This window comes from Prunus avium, chromosome 8 (assembly GCF_965620075.1).
Source record: "Prunus avium chromosome 8, drPruAviu1.hap1.1, whole genome shotgun sequence".
Lineage (NCBI taxonomy): Eukaryota > Viridiplantae > Streptophyta > Magnoliopsida > Rosales > Rosaceae > Prunus > Prunus avium.
Window position 1 is genome coordinate 38,626,742 of NC_142291.1, and position 19,692 is coordinate 38,646,433.

General features: G+C 37.1%; 3 protein-coding genes across 4 annotated transcripts; all 3 read left to right on the forward strand.

Annotated features, from left to right (window-relative positions):
• Window positions 1-875: 875 nt before the first annotated feature.
• LOC110770535 (non-specific lipid transfer protein GPI-anchored 26-like) lies at window positions 876-1,850 on the forward strand. Its single transcript, XM_021974685.2, has 3 exons — window positions 876-1,306; window positions 1,403-1,450; window positions 1,554-1,850. Exons 1-3 carry the CDS (start codon window positions 985-987, stop codon window positions 1,670-1,672), a joined length of 489 nt encoding a protein of 162 aa, XP_021830377.1. The 5' UTR covers window positions 876-984; the 3' UTR covers window positions 1,673-1,850.
• Window positions 1,851-9,516: 7,666 nt separating this feature from the next.
• On the forward strand, window positions 9,517-13,345 carry LOC110770538 (Galactose oxidase/kelch repeat superfamily protein). 2 transcript variants are annotated; one of them, XM_021974687.2, is made up of 3 exons: window positions 9,517-9,871; window positions 10,737-10,787; window positions 11,882-13,345. In XM_021974687.2, the coding sequence occupies exon 3, from the start codon at window positions 11,960-11,962 to the stop codon at window positions 12,998-13,000; it is 1,041 nt and encodes a 346-aa protein (XP_021830379.1). In that variant the 5' UTR covers window positions 9,517-9,871; window positions 10,737-10,787; window positions 11,882-11,959; the 3' UTR covers window positions 13,001-13,345. The 2 variants fall into 2 exon arrangements, with proteins under 2 accessions (XP_021830379.1, XP_021830380.1); XM_021974688.2 differs by lacking the exon at window positions 10,737-10,787.
• A 409-nt stretch (window positions 13,346-13,754) lies between these two features.
• On the forward strand, window positions 13,755-17,235 carry TRM82 (Transducin/WD40 repeat-like superfamily protein). The gene is made up of 10 exons (XM_021974689.2): window positions 13,755-14,026; window positions 14,364-14,528; window positions 14,742-14,922; window positions 15,409-15,465; window positions 15,544-15,614; window positions 15,839-15,917; window positions 16,014-16,073; window positions 16,176-16,276; window positions 16,372-16,432; window positions 16,653-17,235. Exons 1-10 carry the CDS (start codon window positions 13,893-13,895, stop codon window positions 17,040-17,042), a joined length of 1,299 nt encoding a protein of 432 aa, XP_021830381.2. The 5' UTR covers window positions 13,755-13,892; the 3' UTR covers window positions 17,043-17,235.
• The last annotated feature ends 2,457 nt before the right edge of the window (window positions 17,236-19,692 follow it).

A 19,692-nucleotide genomic window follows, 5' to 3' on the forward strand; every position in this document is an offset into this window, starting at 1 on the left:
AAATAAGACAAAATTCAAATTGAGGACAAAAAATCTTCTAATATGGGTTATTAATTTAGCATATAATAAGCACAACAGCCGTCCATAGAAAAGCTGGATAAATTGCTTGACGAACACGTTTGAGCAGCTCAAATGATGGGATCATGCTCCTAAATTCCACATAAACCCTAAAAACGAAGGTTTTGAATCTTCGCTTCAAGTTCTCAAATTTCACAAGCAGCACCATAAAAATGAAGGCAACCAACCACTGCTCCAACGTACTAATTCAATAAAAACCAAATGGTTAAAGTAAAGCAAAAACTGGTTACGTCTTCGAACCACATTTTGGGGCCCAGACCCAATCGAGTCTAGTCCCACAATGGCAGTGACCCATAAATCTCAAAAAAGAAAAAAATGATACTTGTAGAGTATTTTCAATTTTTTTTTATAATTATAATTCATTCAAGTAAATATGCATATTCAACTATGTGAACTACCAAATGGTCCAAATCTGCAAGGGGCTTGTACCTAAGCGATTAAGTATTTACTTTTGCAATCAAGGTTTTAAGATCCTTAATATCGCTTATATGAAAAAAGAAAATGGTACAAATCTACCAGAGGAGGTTGGCCTGCCTTTACTGGACACTCGCAATAAGCATCACATTTTCTTCTATGACCTTAACCACATTTGATTTTTAGTACACACGTAGACATGCATAGGGCAAACTTTATTGACTTCCAATTCTTAACTGTTAAGAGTCCCCCTCCTAAAGTTCTAGTTTAACAAATAAAATCTGTTGCAAAGTAGGAAAAGTTGGCAACCCAATTAGAAAGCCATGCCAGCTGCCTCTCTTTGGGTCACAATTTCCCCCTTATATATAAACCACAAACCCCTCTTGCTTATACAAAAAAAACCCATTACCAAGAACTTGTTCATCATTTCACATTTCACAGAAATATAGTGTCACTTGCAAATCAAAGCCACTCTCACTCAAGAATAAAAAAATGGCAGTTAGGAGGATTGAGATTGTGCTAGCTTTGGTCCTTGTAGTGGCTCTGCGGGAAGGCACTGTTGATGCTCAATCAAGCTGCACCAATGTGATCATCAGCATGTCCCCATGCCTTGATTACGTAACAGGAAACTCATCAACCCCATCTTCCTCATGTTGCTCACAATTAGCTAATGTGGTCAGCTCACAGCCAAAGTGCCTCTGTGAGGTTCTTAATGGAGGCTCCTCTTCCGTTGGTGTGAACATCAATCAGACTCAGGCATTGACCCTCCCCTCTGCTTGCAAAGTCCAAACACCCCCGATTAGCCGATGCAGCGGTATATAAAAAAAATTACAAAATTCAAAAAACATAATGTATGTGATTCTGCAGGGTCTATAAACTTATGAATTAACCTCTGGTCATGATTTTGCAGGGTCATCTCCACCAGGTTCTCCCTCAGGAACACCAACTTCTCCTTCAGGTAACCAATTTGATTTCCAAAATCACATTTCTTTACACTAGATTCTAATCGATTTACAATTTAACATATTAATCACTGTGTGTGTGTGTGTGTGTGTGTGCAGGGAGTGAATCTAAAACTGTACCATCACCATCAGATGGAAATTCTAACAAGATGGCATTTCCTCTGCTGTTCTTCTTGCTCTTCATTGCATCATATGCTTCAACTTCCACAGCCAACTAAGCTCCTCTTCCATGAATGTTTATGTAGCAAGACTCATGGGACTATATAGTATAGGGTGCCATAAACCTTTTTTTTTTTTTTTTTTTTTGTGTGCATATTGTTAGGTGGCTGATTGGTTTCTGTTTTTTGTTAATCCTTTGCTTGGGGTTCAGCCCCTCATGGAATTCAAATAAAGTAGTCACAGATTTTCTACTTTGATATATATATATATATATATATATGTGTGTGTGTGTGTGTGGACACAAGCAAATCAAGCACTGAAATCACAAAAATCAATTAAGCTGTCACCACTAACACCTTGGTGCTATGAAGAAGCCTCCAATGAAGTCAATTTGCAATAATATGAATGGGGGAGCTGAAAACAACCACCATAAACTTGAACAATGGTAACTCAAGAAAAAATGTTTGTAGCAGTTGGTTGCTTTGCTACACAATTAAACTTGAACAATGGTAACTCTGAAAAAAAGGTTGTTCTTTTCTCTTGCTAGCATTGTTGTTCCTCAACCTTGAAATAGAAGAAATGGTGGGCAACATGAACATGACTAAGAAGAGTACTCCCGCCACAGAAATTACTATTATCCCAAAGGGTGGATAATTTTTTCTTGCCACCTATATATAAAAAAAGAAGGCTGCTTATAGCAAAGATTAAAAGAGGGAAAAAAACTCCAATAACACCAACAACAAGAAAGACATAGGAAGAATTAGGGTTTCAAAGGTCATGACTAAGAAGACTTGGGCCGGACCTCTCGGGCTTTTTTTATTTTTAGGTTGGGCCGAGGTTTCAAAGTGGCCGGCCCTAGACAAGCTTGGCGGACCGGGCCTTTTTTATTTTTTCCTAAGTTTTTATATCTCTTTGTCACAATATTTATATGTAGGGGAAAAGTTTCCCAATATTTATATCTATGATCAATAATAGAAGCAAAACAAAACATAGGGAGAAAAGTTTCCCAATATTTATCAAACTTTTATCTTCATAGCAACAAGCATTTTCAATTATTGGATAATGAGAGTATACATTAAATGCTTCATGAATATTAATTAAGCATGGAATTACATGACTAGATGTTAGATAATATACACCATAACAAACCTTTGTTAAATTATCATGAATGAACATCATTGGGCCAACTTTATTGTTATGTTTATTATTCAATTTATTTATGGATGGGTTGGGCCTAGACGGGCTCAAATGGGTTAGGCAGAGGTTTCAAACCCTTAGCCCAAATTTTACCCATTCTTAGAGCGAGTCGGGCTAATCGAACCTAAACATTAGGCTGGACCAATCTTTGGGCCATCAGGCTTTGAACTACCCACTTCAGAGCCCATAGGCCGTGAGACAAATGATGATTATGGGTGTTACCTAATAAATCAAAGAATGTTCAACTTGGTTCCCCCCTTTGTAAATTGTTGAACATCCGGCAAGTCCGCAGTCCATATCATGCAGCCAATTCCTTGCACAAATGCATATGCAGTACAAGAACAATTCTTAAGGCATGTCTCCTCACAACCCTTATCTGGACCAGGAACCAAGTGTGCAAAAGCAGATAACTTGGCCCGCCTTAGCACTACAAACCTATCTTCATCATTTTCCTCTGTACTATTTCTTTGACACTTTAATAGGTCTTCCTAGAACACCAATCTAACCAATTTCTTCCCATCCATTGGCTCGAGTCCCTTGGTTGAAATCCACCCATACAAGAGCAATTCAAAATCGAATCATCCAATGCACTATACACCGCAAACTTGCCACACTTATTGAAAATTGTAAAGTTCACAGTCATTGGACTTTTCTCCGTTTGAAACAAGAAAGGAGAAAATGAATACTAAAAAGAAAAATTGGAACTTAGAAATTGGGTTTTTGCAAGAGATGAGTAAAGTTCCCATCATGTGATTTGACAAACTCTTTGCAAATGTGCATCATTTGGTCTAGCTAATTTTATAACCACATTGAGAATTGATGATGATATAGTTCATATTCACATTATCTGGATGGTTAAGAGTGGTTGTATCTAGCTCATATTAATTTCAAGAGAATGGATGATAACATAGCTTATATTCACATTGATCCTTACATTGAATAATGATGTGCAATATTAGTTTCATCTTACATAATAAGGAAAATCCCATTAATTTAATTTACCAAAATTAACAACTTGCTAGCTCATTAGTCATTTCCTTGTTATTAGCCCCTAAGGGTTGAATAGCTCGGGTCGGGCTAGTCCTATCCCAAATAGGCTAAGTCTAAAGCCTACTTAAGGGCCAAGAATTTTCGAGTTTATGGACGGGCCAATGAGCCGGGCCTATATGGACATATCAAATAGGCAACACATAATTAATTAAATGCAATGATTAGTAATACTAGTTTACTTTTATAAATATATTAAATGCAATTATAACTACTGTTAATATTAAAAAAAGTCATTATATTCTTTCAAATCTTCTAATTAAATACAAGCATAAAAAATATTAGTTTAATTTATAAGATTTTATTTATTAACTTAAATATTGGGCTGGGCCAGGTCGTCCGTGAGCTTATAAATTGTGGCTTAGACCCTACCCTTTACAGTACAAGAACAACTCTTAAGGCATGTCTTCTCACAACCCTCATCTGGACCAAGAACCGAGTGTGCAAAAGAAGGCAACTTGGCCCGCCTTAGCACTACAAACCTATCTTCATCATTTTCCTCTTTACTATTTCTTTGACACTTTAATAGGTCTTCCTAGAACACCAATCTAACCAATTTCTTCCCATCCATTGGCCCGAGTCTCTTGGTTGAAATCCACCCATAAAATAGCAATTCAAAATAGAATCATCCAATGCACTACACACCGCAAACTTGCCACACCTATTGACAATTATAAAGTTCACAATCACTGGACTTTTCGCCGTTTGAAACAAGAAAGGAGAAAATGAATACTAAAAAGAAAAATTGGAACTTGGAAATTGGGTTTTTGCAAGAGATGAATAAAGTTCCCATCATGTGATTTGACAAACTCTTTGCAAATGTCCATCATTTGGTCTAGCTAATTTTATAACCACATTGAGAATTGATGATGATATAGTTCATATTCACATTATCTGGGTGGTTAAGAGTGGTTGTATCTAGCTCATATTAACTTCAAGAGAATGGATGATAATATAGCTCATATTCACATTGATCCTTACATTGAATAATGATGTGCAATATTAGTTTCATCTTACATAATAAGGAAAATCCCATTAATTTAATTTACCAAAATTAACAACTTGCTAGCTCATTAGTCATTTCCTTGTTATTATTAGCCCCTAAGGGTTGAACAACTCGGGTCAGGCCAGTTCTATCTCAAATAGGCTAAGTCTAAAGCCTACTTAAGGGCCAAGAATTTTCGAGTTTATGGGCGGGCCGATGAGCCAGGGCTATATGGACATATCAAATAGGCAACATATAATTAATTAAATGCAATTATTAGTAATACTAGTTTACTTTTATAAATATTAAATGCGATTATAACTAATGTTAATATTAAAAGAGTCATTATATTATTTCAAATCTTCTAATTAAATACAAACATAACAAATATTAGTTTAATTTATAAGATTTTATTTATTAACTTAAATATTGAGCCGGGCCTTAGCACTACAAACCCATCTTCATCATTTTCCTATGTACTATTTCTTTGACACTTTAATAGGTCTTCCTAGAACACCCATGTAACCAATTTCCTCTCATTCATTGGCCCAAGTCCTTTGGTTGAAATCCACCCATACAACTGCAATTCGAAATCGAATCATCCAATGCATTACGTGAAACAAACTTGCCATGCCTATTGACAATTGTAAAGTTCACAATCACTAGACTTTTCTCCATCTGAAACAAGAAATGAGAAAATGAAAAGGAAAAAGAAAAATTAGAACTTGGAAACTGGGTTTTTGCAAGAAATGAGTAAAGTTCCCATTGTGTGATTTGAAAAACTCTTTGCAAACGTGCATCATTTGGTCTAGCTAATTTTATAACCACATAGAGAATTGATGATGATATAGTTCATATTCACATTATTTTGGTGGTTGAGAGTGGTTGTGTCTAGCTCGTATTAACTTTAAAAGAATGGATGATAATAATGTGCAATATTAATTTCATCTTACATAATAAGAAAAATCCCATTAATTTAATTTACCAAAATTAACAACTTACTAGCTCATTAGTCATTTCCTTATTATTGGCCCCTAAGGGTTGAACTGCTCGGGTCGGGCCAGTCCTATCTCAAATAGGCTAAATCTAAGGTCTACTTAAGGACCAAGAATCTTCGAATTTTTGGCCAGGCTGATGAGCCGGCCTATATGGCCATGTCAAATAGGCCACATATAATTAATTAAATGCAATGATTAGTAATACTAGTTTATTTTTATAAATATATTTATAATTAATATTAATATTAAATGTGTCATTATATTCTTTCAAATCTTTAAATACAAGCATAACAAATATTAATTTTATTTATTAACTTAAATATGAGCTGAGCATGGCCGCCTATGGGCTTAGAAATTGTGGCTTAGAACCTCTCCTTTACAGTACAAGAACAACTATTAAGGCATGTCTCCTCACAACCCTCATATGGACCAAGAACCAAGTGTGCAAAAACAGGCAACTTGGCCTACCTTAGCATTACAAACCCATCTTCAACATTTTCCTATGTATTATTTCTTTGACACTTCAATAGGGTCTTCCTACAACACTCATCTAACCAATTCCCTCATATCCATTGCCCCGAGTCCTTTGTTTGAAATCTAACCATACAACTGCAATTCGAAACCGAATCATCCAATGCACTACACATTGCAAAGTTGCCACACCTATTAATAATTGTAAAGTTCACAGTCACCGGACTTTTCTCCGTCTGTTACAAGAAAGGAGAAAATGAAGAGGGGAAATAAAATTTTGAACTTGGAAATGGGGTTTTTTAAATGAGTTTTTGCAAGAGATGAGTAAAGTTCTCATCATCTAATCTGACAAACTCTTTGCAGACATGCATCATTTAGTTTAGCTAATTTATAACCACATTGAGAATTGATGATAAGATAGTTCATATTCACATTATCTAGGTGATTGAGAGTGGTTGTGTCTAGCTCATATTAACATCAAGAGAATTGATGATAATATAGCTCATATTCATATTGATCCTTATATTGAATAATGATGTGCAATATTAATTTCATTTTATATAATAAGGAAAATCCCATTTAATTTACTAAAATTAACAACTTGCTAGTTCATTAGCCATTTCCTTGTTTTTGGCCCTTAAGAGTTGAACCGCTAGGGTTGGGCCAGTCCTATAGCAATACCAAGGCCCAAGAGTTTTCGGGTTTGTGGGCAGGTCAGGCGTATATGAATATTTCAAATAGGTCACATATATTATATTTAATTAAATGCAATTATTAGTAATACTAGTTTACTTTTATAAAGATATTAAATGCAATTATAATTAATGGTAATATTAAATGCCTATATGACCATATTAGACCCTACCCTTTACACAACTCTTCGGTTTTAGCCCGCTTATAACACCAGGTTGGGCCAATCCATAGTCCAAAAAATAGGGCTGAGTTCGGGCTAGCCTATGACCTTGTGGGTTGGTTTTAAATAAAATGTTCCAACTTATTGTTTATTTTCCGCTGTAATTGAAATACTTTGATCCAACTCGTGCCATCATCAAAAGGGTTTAACGTATTTTGAGAACACTTCGGAGTATAACACAATGACGGGTGAGTGTTATGTTCTCGGAATTCTCAAGGTACGTGTCGCTGTCACATGACCAGGCTATCGGGTTGTGACGCTTGGGCCATTTTTACAGGCTACTTTGATTAGTATCTAAGAATAGTACTTTGATTAGTACTAGAGCATTCATGATGAATGATGAAGTGGTTATTTTAATTTGGTTTTACAAAGATGATAAATAGGTTCATTGTTAAAGATTTATATATATTGACGGAATCCATATGCTTTTGAATCATTTTTGGACTTAAAGGTGTGGTGAAACATATAAAGTTGCACAAGTACTAAGATTGATGTGGAAGCATGTATATGGAAGTTCCTTTGGATTAATGTGGCACACTCTCCTTCTTTGCATACAAATTTCTTTTGGTACACTAGACTGACTAGATCAATTAATTGACGTCTGATAGGCTAAGAAGTAATTAAGAACTCGTATGGATCTTCATCACCCCCTCATATGATCTGTATACGAAATCAGCCCACCCAGTTGAGCATGTCCTTCACTTCAGATGCCCTTTTTGATTCCCTGTGTTGTGTAATAAACCGTTTCTTATTGTTACTTTTGGTTTTGACGTATTTTATTTTATCTTATATGGTTCCTCATGTGGCTCACAGCTTGCTAATGTGACCAGGTCACAGCCACAGTGCCTCTGTGAGGTTCTTATAATGGAGGCTCATCTTCCCTTGGTGTGAAGTGAACATTAATCAGACTATGGCAGGGGCATTGGCCCTCCTGTCTGCTTGCCATGTCCAGACACCTCCTATTAGCATGAGAAACGCTCACGCAACGGGAATAACACTTTTTGCTATCATCGACCAATAATGTAATGATGCATCGGATAACTTTTCCACTTGTCATTATATTATTGGTCGGGGATATTAAAACAGTGCTATCCCCGTTACAAGTAAGTTTTTTGGCCTATTAGCCTATGCACAGGTATATAAAAGAGAACTAAATTTAAAACAAAAGGCAAAAAAAAAAAAAAAGTGTTTGTGCAGGGTCCATAAACTTATCTGATCATGATTTGCAGGGTCATCTCCAGCAGATTCCCCCTCAGGAGGAGCACCAACTTCTCCTTCAGGTAATCATGACCAATTTGATTCCTTTACATTAGATTCTATTCTATTGTAATTAATTAACAATTTGACATATTAATCACTATTTGTGTGTGCAGGGAGTGGATGTAAAACTATACCATCACCAGGTGTGGGCTCATCAGATGAAAATTCAAACAAATGGCATTTCCTCTGCTGCTGTTCTTCTTGCTCTTCAGTGCATCATATACTTCAACTTCCACAGCTCAGTAAGCTCCTCTTCCATGAATGTCTATTTAGCTAGACTCATGGGACTATATAGTATAGGGGGTGCCATAAACTTTTTCTTATTTTTGTAAATCCTTTGCTTGGGGGGTTCAGCCCCTCATGGAATTCAAATAAAATAGTCACAGGTTTTCTAATTTGCCATATATGAACACAAGCAAATCAAGCATTGAAAATCGTAGAGATGAATTAAGCTGCCACCGCTAACACGTTCCAATGAAGTCAATTGACAATAATATGAATGGGGCAGCTGAAAACAGCAACTCTACCAACCTCAAAATCATGGGCTTTGACCACATAATCGTGTTGTTTAAGTAAATTAATCACAAGATAAAATAATACAACTTTTCTTTCTTCTATAAAAGCACTTTTGTAGGTATATCATTTCAAAATTGCTTGCATGTATTGCTTGTTTTACACGCAGCCCCCCACCCTATTGAAAGCTCTGTTCTGCAGTCAAACAGCAAAATATATACCAAACCTTCCACACGGCAAGGTACATTATTAGGTATATGAGGTATCAGTTTAATTTATTGGAAGAAAAAGTCCTACAAATTACTCTTTCTGCAGAATGTACAGAATATGCCATCAAATCAAATTCTAGAACATTACATTGGAAGATAATGGTGCCAGATTTTTTTTTCCTTTTTTTGGGTGAGATTTTGCAGCCACGTGCCATGCACGTTTCAACATGAGATGAACCAAAAATAACGAAAATGCCATTGGCAAGGCAAAGCGCGAAGGAAAAGAGGAAGGAAGGAACAAGAAAAGCTGTAGAGAAAATGTGGAAATGAAATTAGGAATATCCACAAACAAAGGGTTATTCGGTTTTTAGGGTAAGTGAAAGGAAACACAGGAAAAGCCCAAATTCCGAATTCCCATCTGTCCCATAACGCTCAAAAACCACATTGCCCTTGCAAACAAGACAACACGCACATAACATTGATTTTGTAACTCGGCGTTTTCTTTGATAGCCCTGAAAAGTCATCCTCTCAGCCTAGAAAACCAAACGCTACCCTTTTATCTCTCTCTCTCTCTCTCTCTTTCTCTATCTTCTCTCTCAGTCTCTCTAAGAATTTGAGCAGCAAAGCCCAAATCTTTGTGTCCTTCACCCGGTCCCGTGTTTCAGGTACATCCACTTTCTCTCTCCCTCTCTCTCTCTCTCTCTCTCATGAGCAAGGAAAGAATGATATACGATTAGAGTTGTTTCAGTTGTATTTTGACCATAATTTTGCCGTGAATTGTCTGAATTTTTTAGTTAACATTGGAATTATTGAATACCCACTTTTCCTTGTGTTGAATTGGAGATGGCTTTTATGTTAAAGGTCAAGAATTGTAGTATAATACTAGGTCTCTAGTTTCAAAGTTCTGTGCTTGTACATCAATTGGCGAATGAATTTGATTGATTCTGTTTTTGGGTTGAAAGTTGAATCTAAATTTTCATACTTTTGCCACATAAGTAGTAATGCATGTGAATCAAACCCAATTTGGTTGCATGAGGCCTGAATATGCACAAATGGTGGAGTCTGATTGCAGTTTATGAATTACCTATTAGCTATTTTCTTCTTTGGGCATGGTTTTTGTTTTCATATTTGAAGTAATGCTACGGCAGATCTCTTACCTATTAGCTGATGGGTTTTCGTTTAGTGTGTGAATTCCCCCTTCAGGCAAATAGTTATGCCATAGCTGAGAGTGATGTCTGCTTGGGAGTTTGCAAACAAACAATCAGCTTATATTTGAAATGTTATATGTGTTTGTCTGTGGTGTTTGACTTTGAGTAGTCTGGTACTGGGGGCGATATCTTAATTACCGGTTAGACTTCAGGTGGACTGACGGCAGACAATTTTCAGCTTGAACCTAAATGATATAACACATTAAAGTTTGTTTTGAATATCATATCTATAAGCTATTATATCATGAAGTTCAAATTTTTATAATATCTATAAGCTATTATATCATGAAGTCAAATTTTTAACTTTTTTGTTTGTTTTTAGGGATTTCTGCATAGAGAAGAGAATTGTTTTGTTTACGTCTTGGAGAAACTGGTAAGTAACAGAGAGCAGTCATACTCATGAAGCCATGTTTTTTCTATATTACAATATCAGTATGTCAACAAACCTCAGTGGCTCAGATATCTAACATTCGCATTTCGTTTCTTATCTTCTTCGAATTATGCAGAATCAATTTTACCCTCTTTATTTGTCTAAGTTATTACATTTAGGTGTTATTGCTATTCTTATTTCTTTTGACCATCATGGTTTACTTCCTTACTCCAAATTTCTTTGTATTTCTTTCTTTTGTCCTTTTTTGTTTTTTCTAATTGAGAGAACTGTGTTCTCTATAACATTTAGTTTAGTTGATAGGGTGCAATTGAATGAAGCGCCTTTTGTTCTAATGTTGTTGAAAATTAATGAACATTATATGGTCTTTATGTTATCAGTTATGCACTGTGGGTTAGCTTTGAAATGTAGAAGTTTTTGGGATGTTTAGCATTATCAAGACGATTATGGATGCCTTTTGTCAAAAGTTATTGTATTTGGCATGCATCTGAATGGGTTTTCTTTCTGAAAGTTTTTGTTGAATGAGGAGAAAATAGAGTAGAATTTGTCTGTATTTGCACATAAGGGCATTGCAATAAGTGATGAGGTGGTTTCTCACGGTGAAATTTTGTTAGTATTGTGCATTTTGTTTAGTTCAGCATTATGGCATCCTGGGATAAACTTTTTATATTCAAAACATAGGATGAAACTGGACTAGGATTACTTGGGTCAAGCTGCAGGAAAAAAAAAAGGCCAAATATTGAATTGAAAAGTGGGATCAAAACTTAAACTGCTGAATAGGAGTGATTTTGAGCAGCAATTAATCCATACTAGGTGATAGGTTTCCTTGGACATCTTGACATTCCTTGGGCAGATTCGTTAGAAATGAATATATAGTAAGATGAGAAGTAAAAAAAATGCTGAAACATGTCACATTTATTTTCTGATTACTTATGAGGTTGGATAGAAAATACAATGACTTGTATTACCTCTGTGTGCACCTTCGCTAATGTTAATACACCTTCATTGAAACATTGGTTTTGAAAATTTGAAATGAATTTATTCTCTTCTTAGCATAACCTCATATTTTGATTCTTCAGATTGCTTGTGCCAGTGCTGCCACCGAGTAGAAACAATCACCAGTGAAGAATCATCTGAACAGATGAACTGTAATTATTATGTCTGAACAACTGATAGAAGGTCTCCCTGACGCTGTTTCCCTTAGGTGTCTTGCGTGGGTTCCTTTCTATCTCCATCCTAAGTTGGAGCTTGTTTCTCGTTCCTGGCAAGCTGCCATTCATAGCCCTGAACTTTTTAGAGCTCGACAGGAGGTTGGCTCATGTGAGGATCTACTATGCGTGTCTGCTTTTGACCCAGATAATTTATGGCAGCTATATGACCCTCATCGAGACCTTTGGATTACACTCCCGGTTCTCCCCTCTAAAATCAGAAACCTTTCTCACTTTGGTGCTGTCTCTGCTGCCGGAAAACTGTTTGTTCTGGGTGGTGGCAGTGGCGCTGTTGACCCACAGACTGGCGACCAAGATGGCAGCTTTGCAACCAATGAGGTGTGGTCATATGATCCTGTAATTAGGCGTTGGACACCACGTGCATCTATGCTTGTGCCTCGTGCAATGTTTGCATGCTGTGTTTTAGGCGGAAAGATTGTTGTTGCAGGTGGTTTCACCAGCTGTCGAAAATCAATTTCTCAAGCAGAAATGTATGACCCTGAGAAGGATGTGTGGGATCCAATTCCTGATCTCCATCGCACTCATAATTCTGCATGCTCAGGAATAGTGATTGGAGGAAAGGTGCATGTCTTGCACAAGGGTTTATCAACGGTGCAAGTCTTGGACAGTGTGGGGCGTGAGTGGACGGTGGAGGATTATGGTTGGCAACAGGGTCCAATGACAGTTGTTAAGGGTGCACTTTATGTGATGAGCCATGGTGTTATCTCCAAGCAAGATAGAGAATCAGTGAAGGTATTGGTTTCGGCATCTGAGTTTGGTCGCAGAATTGGGTTTGCAATGACTGGACTAGCAGATGAGATTTATGTGATTGGTGGGGTGATTGTCCCTGACCAATGGAACTTGGAAATCAAGCCAATGTCTGATGTTGATGTTCTCACGATTGGGGGTGAAAGACCGACTTGGCGCCAGGCAGCTCCAATGACACGGTGCCGTGGAACTATTCTTGGTTGTACACAGTTGAGAATTTAGGTGTCCGTTTGTTCAAGTTGCTATTTGTTGTTCGTCAGTGCTCTTCTTGATGCTTTTGATTCCTGCTACAAGGAATCGGCCTTATGCTGGCTACCTTTATTTTTTGGCTTGCTAGGCGTAATCTTCGGCCTTATGTCATGTTTTGAACATCAGCTTGAGAGTTGTATGCCAAGGTAACAGTAAAAGGCCCAGCACCATTGGAAGAGGCAACAGTTTAGTGGTACAAGAATTATATGAACTATTGTCATGGATGAAGCGCTAATTTTCCTTTTTGTTTCCTGGATAATCAAACAGAGAATCTTCTATATGTCCGCATCTTTATTAAATTTCTTTCATTTATGTTTATTTCATGGTGAAGCCAATGATATTCAACAATTGCATACTTGTTGGATGATATGGAAGCATATAAATGATAGAAAATGATTTTTTTGGGAAAAACTTGTGCCAAAGCCCCAAAGCCAATTTCTACCCTTGGTTGAGGTATAGAATATCTTCTTTTCTTTTAACCAACCGTGTTTCTCCAATTAAATAAAAAGAGGGAGCTGATTTTCCCACTCCAGTATAAATGGACAAAAAAAAGGCTTAATTACTATTTTTCCCTCGATTCGAATGTTGGTAGCAATTTGCCTTTTGGATTTCAAATTTTTGCACTTAACCCTCCAAAATCTTACTATGTGTACCACTTTATCATTTTCCGTTTACTTCGTCTACTAAACCGTTAAGTTGTTGACGTGGCATAGGCAGTTTAATTAATTTGAAGAAAAATAAAATTCAGAGCCCATAAGCCAATTGGCTATAGTTTCCATAAACCCAAAAGTTAAAACCCCAATTTGGCCTGAAACGCAAAACCCTGAAGACGACGACCGCTAACAAGACCTTTCTCTGAGCAACAATGGAGGACGCTGCGATGGAAAACGGAGAGACTAACAAGGACAGTGAGGTGGCTCCTGCCCTAATTGCAGTCCACCCTACCCAGAATTCAGTTGCAGTCGCTGTCGGGTCGGACCTCCGCGTCTTCGACCTCCTGTAAGCTATTTCCCCCACTATTCTCTGTGCCTTGTTATTTGGCTTTCAAAATTTGGCTTCATTGAAATACGATGCCATTCTGTTACGAGTTCCTGAAGATTAAAACGACGGCGTCTCTGTGTACTTTGAATTATACAGGCTAAACACAGTGTCAGTTTGGTCAAAATTTGAACTTTAAGCTCTGTTTGAGTTTGAGTAATATGCCACGATAGTTGGAAGTTGAAACAAAGAATTTCTTTTTATGTTTTCATAGTTAAGTGCTTGTGTCTGTGTGGCTATCTGTGAAAATTAATCAATTTGAGCAAAATAATTACTTTACCTTGTGGTTTTTTGACAGTGGGGGTTGTGCGGTATCTTTGGTAGATGATTCTGATGGGTCTCTTCATAAGGATTCCATAAGAGCCATTCGTTATGGAGCAAACGGGAAGCTTTTTGTGTCTGCTGGTGATGATAAACTTGTCAAGATATGGTCGACCGAATCGTGGCGCTGCATTAGTTCCGTGTAAGTTATTGAATCCCCCATGACATTATTGGCTGTTAAACTTTAATGGTACTCTTATAGTTGATTTTTAGGGTGATATATCATGGAAATACATGTGATACCACTCAAAGGCCTGCCCTTGGTATTGTACTACATTTGTTTTCTAACATCCAGACTTGATGCAATGTAAGGCGTCTTTCTTCTTTTACAATATTTCCGTGACTTTTGTTATAGGTGCTCAGAGAAAAGAGTGAGTGCAGTTGCCATTAGCAATGATGGTTCCTATGTTTGTTTTGCTGACAAATTTGGGGTTGTTTGGGTTGTGGATGTGGATGGGTTTAATGGAGATCAAGATTTTGTGAATAAGAAGGCAGCACCACTGCTTTCTCACTATTGCAGCATCATAACAAGCCTGGTGAGTTCTTTTCTGTTGTTGAGAATTTCTTCGTCATCTTACTTTTTTCAAAAGGGTGCACTCCGAAATCACCCTTAAATTACCTCGTGCACTCATATGTGAGTGGTAGAGGAGTGTGGGATGTGAGTTTTGGAGTGCCAAAATCATCCCCCTTTTGAAAATTAACGTTTGAATTTATCAAATTCTAACATTCCCCTATTGACATCTGTGTGTAGTCATACTTTGTCTAATTAGTTGGTTTCACATTATAGGCAAGGTTTTCTGTAGTGCATTGACTTCCGTGTCAAGTTTAGGTTCAACTATTGTGTTCATTCACCCATTGATACAGAAAAGATTTCCTGGATTGTTTGTTCTTCTTCTTTCAGTTTTTCCTATTCTCTCTCACATATAATACTAGTGGTTCTTCTTATATTGTAGGTGGAAATTGTTTTTATGGCCACCTGATATTCATGAGATGAGTGGTAATTAACGTTGTAATTTTGGCAGGAATTTTCACCAGATGGACGATTTTTCCTTAGTGCTGACCGGGATTCCAAAATTCGAGTAATCCAACATTGCAACCCATCCAATAATCTGATAGCTACATTACCCACATAGCTCACATGATTTTTCTTTTGCCAGGTTACTGTGTTTCCCAAGAAGCCTTTAGATGGAGCCCATGAGATACAAAGTTTTTCCCTTGGTCATACAGAGTGAGTGGCTTTTCATATCTCATATGTTCAATGACGGTGGACGGACAAAGTATATAGATAATGCAGAGGTTGCTGTTTCTTATGAATTTTGCAATTCTACATAAAACATGTGTATACTTAGGATTTAGGTGCCAATATATGGTAGTGGATTAACCTAACTGAATCTTGATTGGGTGGATTATGTATAACTACCTATATCTTCACTTTCATGCATCTATTGGCAGGTTTGTTTCTTGCCTCGCTTTTGTTTGCACTCATGAATGCCCCCAGGGTTTCCTTGTCTCTGGAAGTGGTGATTCAACAGTAAGTAATTGTGATTCATAGCAACTCATGGCCTTTGAATTGCTTCAAGGTGCATCTTGTGTACTATAGAGAAATTAATGTGTGTTGATTTGGCAGGTTCGCCTATGGGATATTTCCTCAGGATCTCTCCTAGATACTTGTGATATCAGAGAAAAGGTACTTCAGTTGTTCTAAGTTTCCTGAGGTTCCCATTGACTTCTTTATTGTTTCTGAACGACTTTTCTGTTGGCATGCTGTTTACTTGGTTTCGTTCTGAAGGCAGGACTTTTAGAATCCAAAGAAATAGAAGACAGGTATGCTGCTGTTACTGATTTATGCACCATCCCAGATAGCACCCTTGTTGCAGCGGCTGTCCAAAGGCAAGTCCTATACATTGGATTTTCTGTCTCTTCTTTCTTACAGTGGTTCTCTGTTTATTCATCATCTTGATACTCGTTAAGTTATTCCATTGCAGTTTGCAAGGAATAATATTGTTGAGCTGTGATCTTTCTGCTCAAACACTCTATGTTGCCAAGGTAAGGACCTCAATTAGTCAATTAATACGAACAGTAAGAATGTAACCCTATCACAGGACACATTGACCTGTTATCAGGCATTTTTAATTAAATTTACTTTCCATGAATCTGTCTTCTTTAGACACATTTCGTCTTGCATGACATTACTTGGAGTTAAATTGCAATAATTTATCATGACGCAAACAAAGAGTGGCCATTAACAATTGTGTGATTGGAGCAGGTGGTTTCTATCAAGGGAGATGCCTTTATACCTACAAGCTTGGGGACTAGCTTTTCCTCTGGATTATTGTGGATGGTAACTGGTGCCTCAAACTTGCATGATTCTCAACACCCTTGTTTGTCCCGTGTCAAGGTTATCTCTGGCTTTAAGGAAAGCGGTCCTGAATTTGTTCAGCATGGACCAATTGTTTTGGAAGATGATGAGATCCCTAGGGGCGAGAAATTGCTCGAGAAGTTGCAAGGAGGAGTTTCCTTTGACGAAAATTATTTCTTGACAGCAGCTGAGGCTTTGAAAACATCCATGAGCAATTTGCTAATAAAAAAGCAGTACTCTACGGAGAAACGAGAATTTAGAAAGAGAGGCAGAAATGACAAGAAAATAAAAAAGTGATGTGATTCCAGCAATGGCAAAAGGCCTACTGTGAACTTTGTGTAACCCTAGTGATTTTTTTTTTTTTTTCCTTTAAATCTTTGTAACAAAATTGTTTTATTATTTTTGAGATATTAGAAAACTGTACCTTTGCAACTTGCAATCAATTTTTGAGTAAGCCTGGCTGTATTCAAGAGATTGCTTTTAACTACAATGCCTGTTTCTTTGTGAGACATCAGTTGATTTGCACTGAACAGTTTTGGTAGGGCTTGTAGCCTTAAATTGTGTCTGCAGTAGAATGGATCCTATGTGGTACAGACTACCAAGCCATGGACCAACGGCTAGACAAATTCCTGTGTTGTTAATGTTATTAAATTCCAGACCCGCAAGAAAAGGGATTGCATCATCTTGTTTTAGCCAAACCATAAAAATCAACATTTTTCGGTTACAAGTGAGGATCATAGTTATGGCTTTATTTCCTTGGTTAGGATTATGTCTTAATATTATAAACCAGATTTCCACCGAACCCTGACTAAACATGTTTTGGATATTGGTCGTAGAAGGAAAACAATCAACATGAAACCGTTTACCATGCAAAGGATGTCGTTTTTTCTTTTATTGGGGGACAGCGAATCAGACTACGGAAACTGTTCTAACATTGTGGAAGAGGAGTATCACTAAATTAAACCATACAAAGGAGATTAATTATTTGGGATAGTGATAATACTAAAGTGGTTGGGCATGGCAATAGCTAATTCGGGATTGTCTACTTCTTCTACGCACTAGATGTTTTGAACATTTTATTATAATTGTCATAGAGTTGGATACATCTTAATAAACCCCCAAGCAAGCACCTCAAGTAACTACTTTAATCCTAATTCAGAAAGTTGATTATCTCCTAATGCATTACGCCACTAAAACAAACTTGGACTCCATACTTCCACTTCATGGCTCTCTTTCATTTCTCTCCTTCCACATGGCAATGACACATCATCACGCAAACAAAAGAAATCAAAAGGGATCATATAATATTAATCATGTCTTGGTAAATTAATTTACTTAATAATATACTTAATCCAAGAGCCCCATTTTCAACTCCTCTTTTGTATTTTATATTTTTTACGTCTTTTCTATGAATGAAAAAATTCAATGCCTTAAGAAAACTGAGGAAAGGCCAAGAGCCTTATTTAGTGCCTCAGTCAATAAACCAATTATGCATCTCTCTCTCTCTCTCTCTCATTACAATTTTTTGCAGCAAAAAAATTATTGACTGACAAACATCATCTTGTTTGAAATCATGTAATGGCACTTGGTTTGGCATGATGATATTGACTTCAACACGTTTGATAGCATTTGTGGGGTCGTTTCTGTGTTAACTCCATCGATGAAGACGTCTGGAGTGGTTCGTTATCCATCCCCGAATTGGATGATGCTGAGCGTGTGGGTCAGATCACTATTAGGAGCTCTATATTTCCCCCACCTACTTCTTCTACATCAATCATGGTGAGAGCTAATTAGGTTATAGTAAGTGGAATCTTGATCATGCTATTGTTGAAATATTTTGTTGTTCATCGTCGATCTGATTCATTAGTTATGCATAAAGTTTATTTGAAAGTATAATGTAAAGAATTGTGCTAACATCAGTCGCATGTGGACATAAGTATACTTTGATCGTTGATCAATATAAGACTTCTTACAAGACCCACAATTAATAATAACTGTAAAAGCATCACGCGTCCACGCGCGACTAACACTAACACTCTTCATAATATAATTGTCCTTAAATTCAATTTCATGAACGACATTCATCGATTCAAAAAGTTAAATGAGCAGTTTCTCTATGATGATAATAATTAATGGTCATTAGTGGATATTACCTCGAGGATAAAGATCATAAACATCTATTATTGAATAAGCTAGGGAAACAAACTTCATAAACAACCTTTGCTTTGTTCTTTTTAGTGTGTGTTTTGCTTTATTGTGGATTAGATATAGGCTGTTTTTTTATAGCCATGATTAGAATTTAGATAGGCTGTTAAGAAAAACAAAATGTCTAATCCAATGTGCCATCCAAATAATTATATGATTTTGTTTCCCATAATCACATTTGTTTCTCAGTTAACTTGAACTCATATATGATCACTTCCTCCTTCCGAGTTTAGAAGTACAAAGTGCAGTAATGTAGAGGGCTGTGGAGCCCACATTTGACCACAACCTAAAAAATTGGGCCCAAGAGTTGGGTCAAGGTTACAAAGCGAAAGGAATAGGGCCCAAAGTAGGGCCCACGATAGGCATCGCGATGATGTCTGAGTGGAGTTTTAAAAAAAAAGGGCCCCACCAGTTTACGTAACCAACGGCAAAGGATTTGTGGGGGAGGGGCGATGGTGTAGTGTACGTCTCTGGTAGTGCATTAAACCCTGTGAGTGAAAGAATCAAAAATTTATCGCTACCCGTTACTTTCAGTGGGCCCCGCAGGCCCCACCCAAAGCCACGCCCATTGTTTTATTCTGGCCCCACCAATCACTTATTCGAGAGCTAACAAACAAGCAAGCCCCACACTCAATTGGACCAATCCAAGCTTCCACCACTCCCCTAAAATTGACACATCATTTTCTTTTTTTACTATAGACAAAATTGGTTAAATTATATTTTAATCCTTATCCAAAAGAAG

What these genes read in the sequence shown, in the direction of transcription:
- LOC110770535 (XM_021974685.2), top strand. Translation starts at nt 985, where the DNA reads ATGGCAGTTAGGAGGATTGAGATTGTGCTAGCTTTGGTCCTTGTAGTG. An exon ending in CCCGATTAGCCGATGCAGCG is followed by an intron (nt 1,307 to 1,402) that starts GTATATAAAAAA and finishes ATGATTTTGCAG; the next exon opens with GGTCATCTCCACCAGGTTCT. An exon ending in AACACCAACTTCTCCTTCAG is followed by an intron (nt 1,451 to 1,553) that starts GTAACCAATTTG and finishes GTGTGTGTGCAG; the next exon opens with GGAGTGAATCTAAAACTGTA.
- LOC110770538 (XM_021974687.2), top strand. Translation starts at nt 11,960, where the DNA reads ATGTCTGAACAACTGATAGAAGGTCTCCCTGACGCTGTTTCCCTTAGG.
- TRM82 (XM_021974689.2), top strand. Translation starts at nt 13,893, where the DNA reads ATGGAGGACGCTGCGATGGAAAACGGAGAGACTAACAAGGACAGTGAG. An exon ending in CTTGTGATATCAGAGAAAAG is followed by an intron (nt 16,074 to 16,175) that starts GTACTTCAGTTG and finishes TTCGTTCTGAAG; the next exon opens with GCAGGACTTTTAGAATCCAA. An exon ending in AAACACTCTATGTTGCCAAG is followed by an intron (nt 16,433 to 16,652) that starts GTAAGGACCTCA and finishes TGATTGGAGCAG; the next exon opens with GTGGTTTCTATCAAGGGAGA.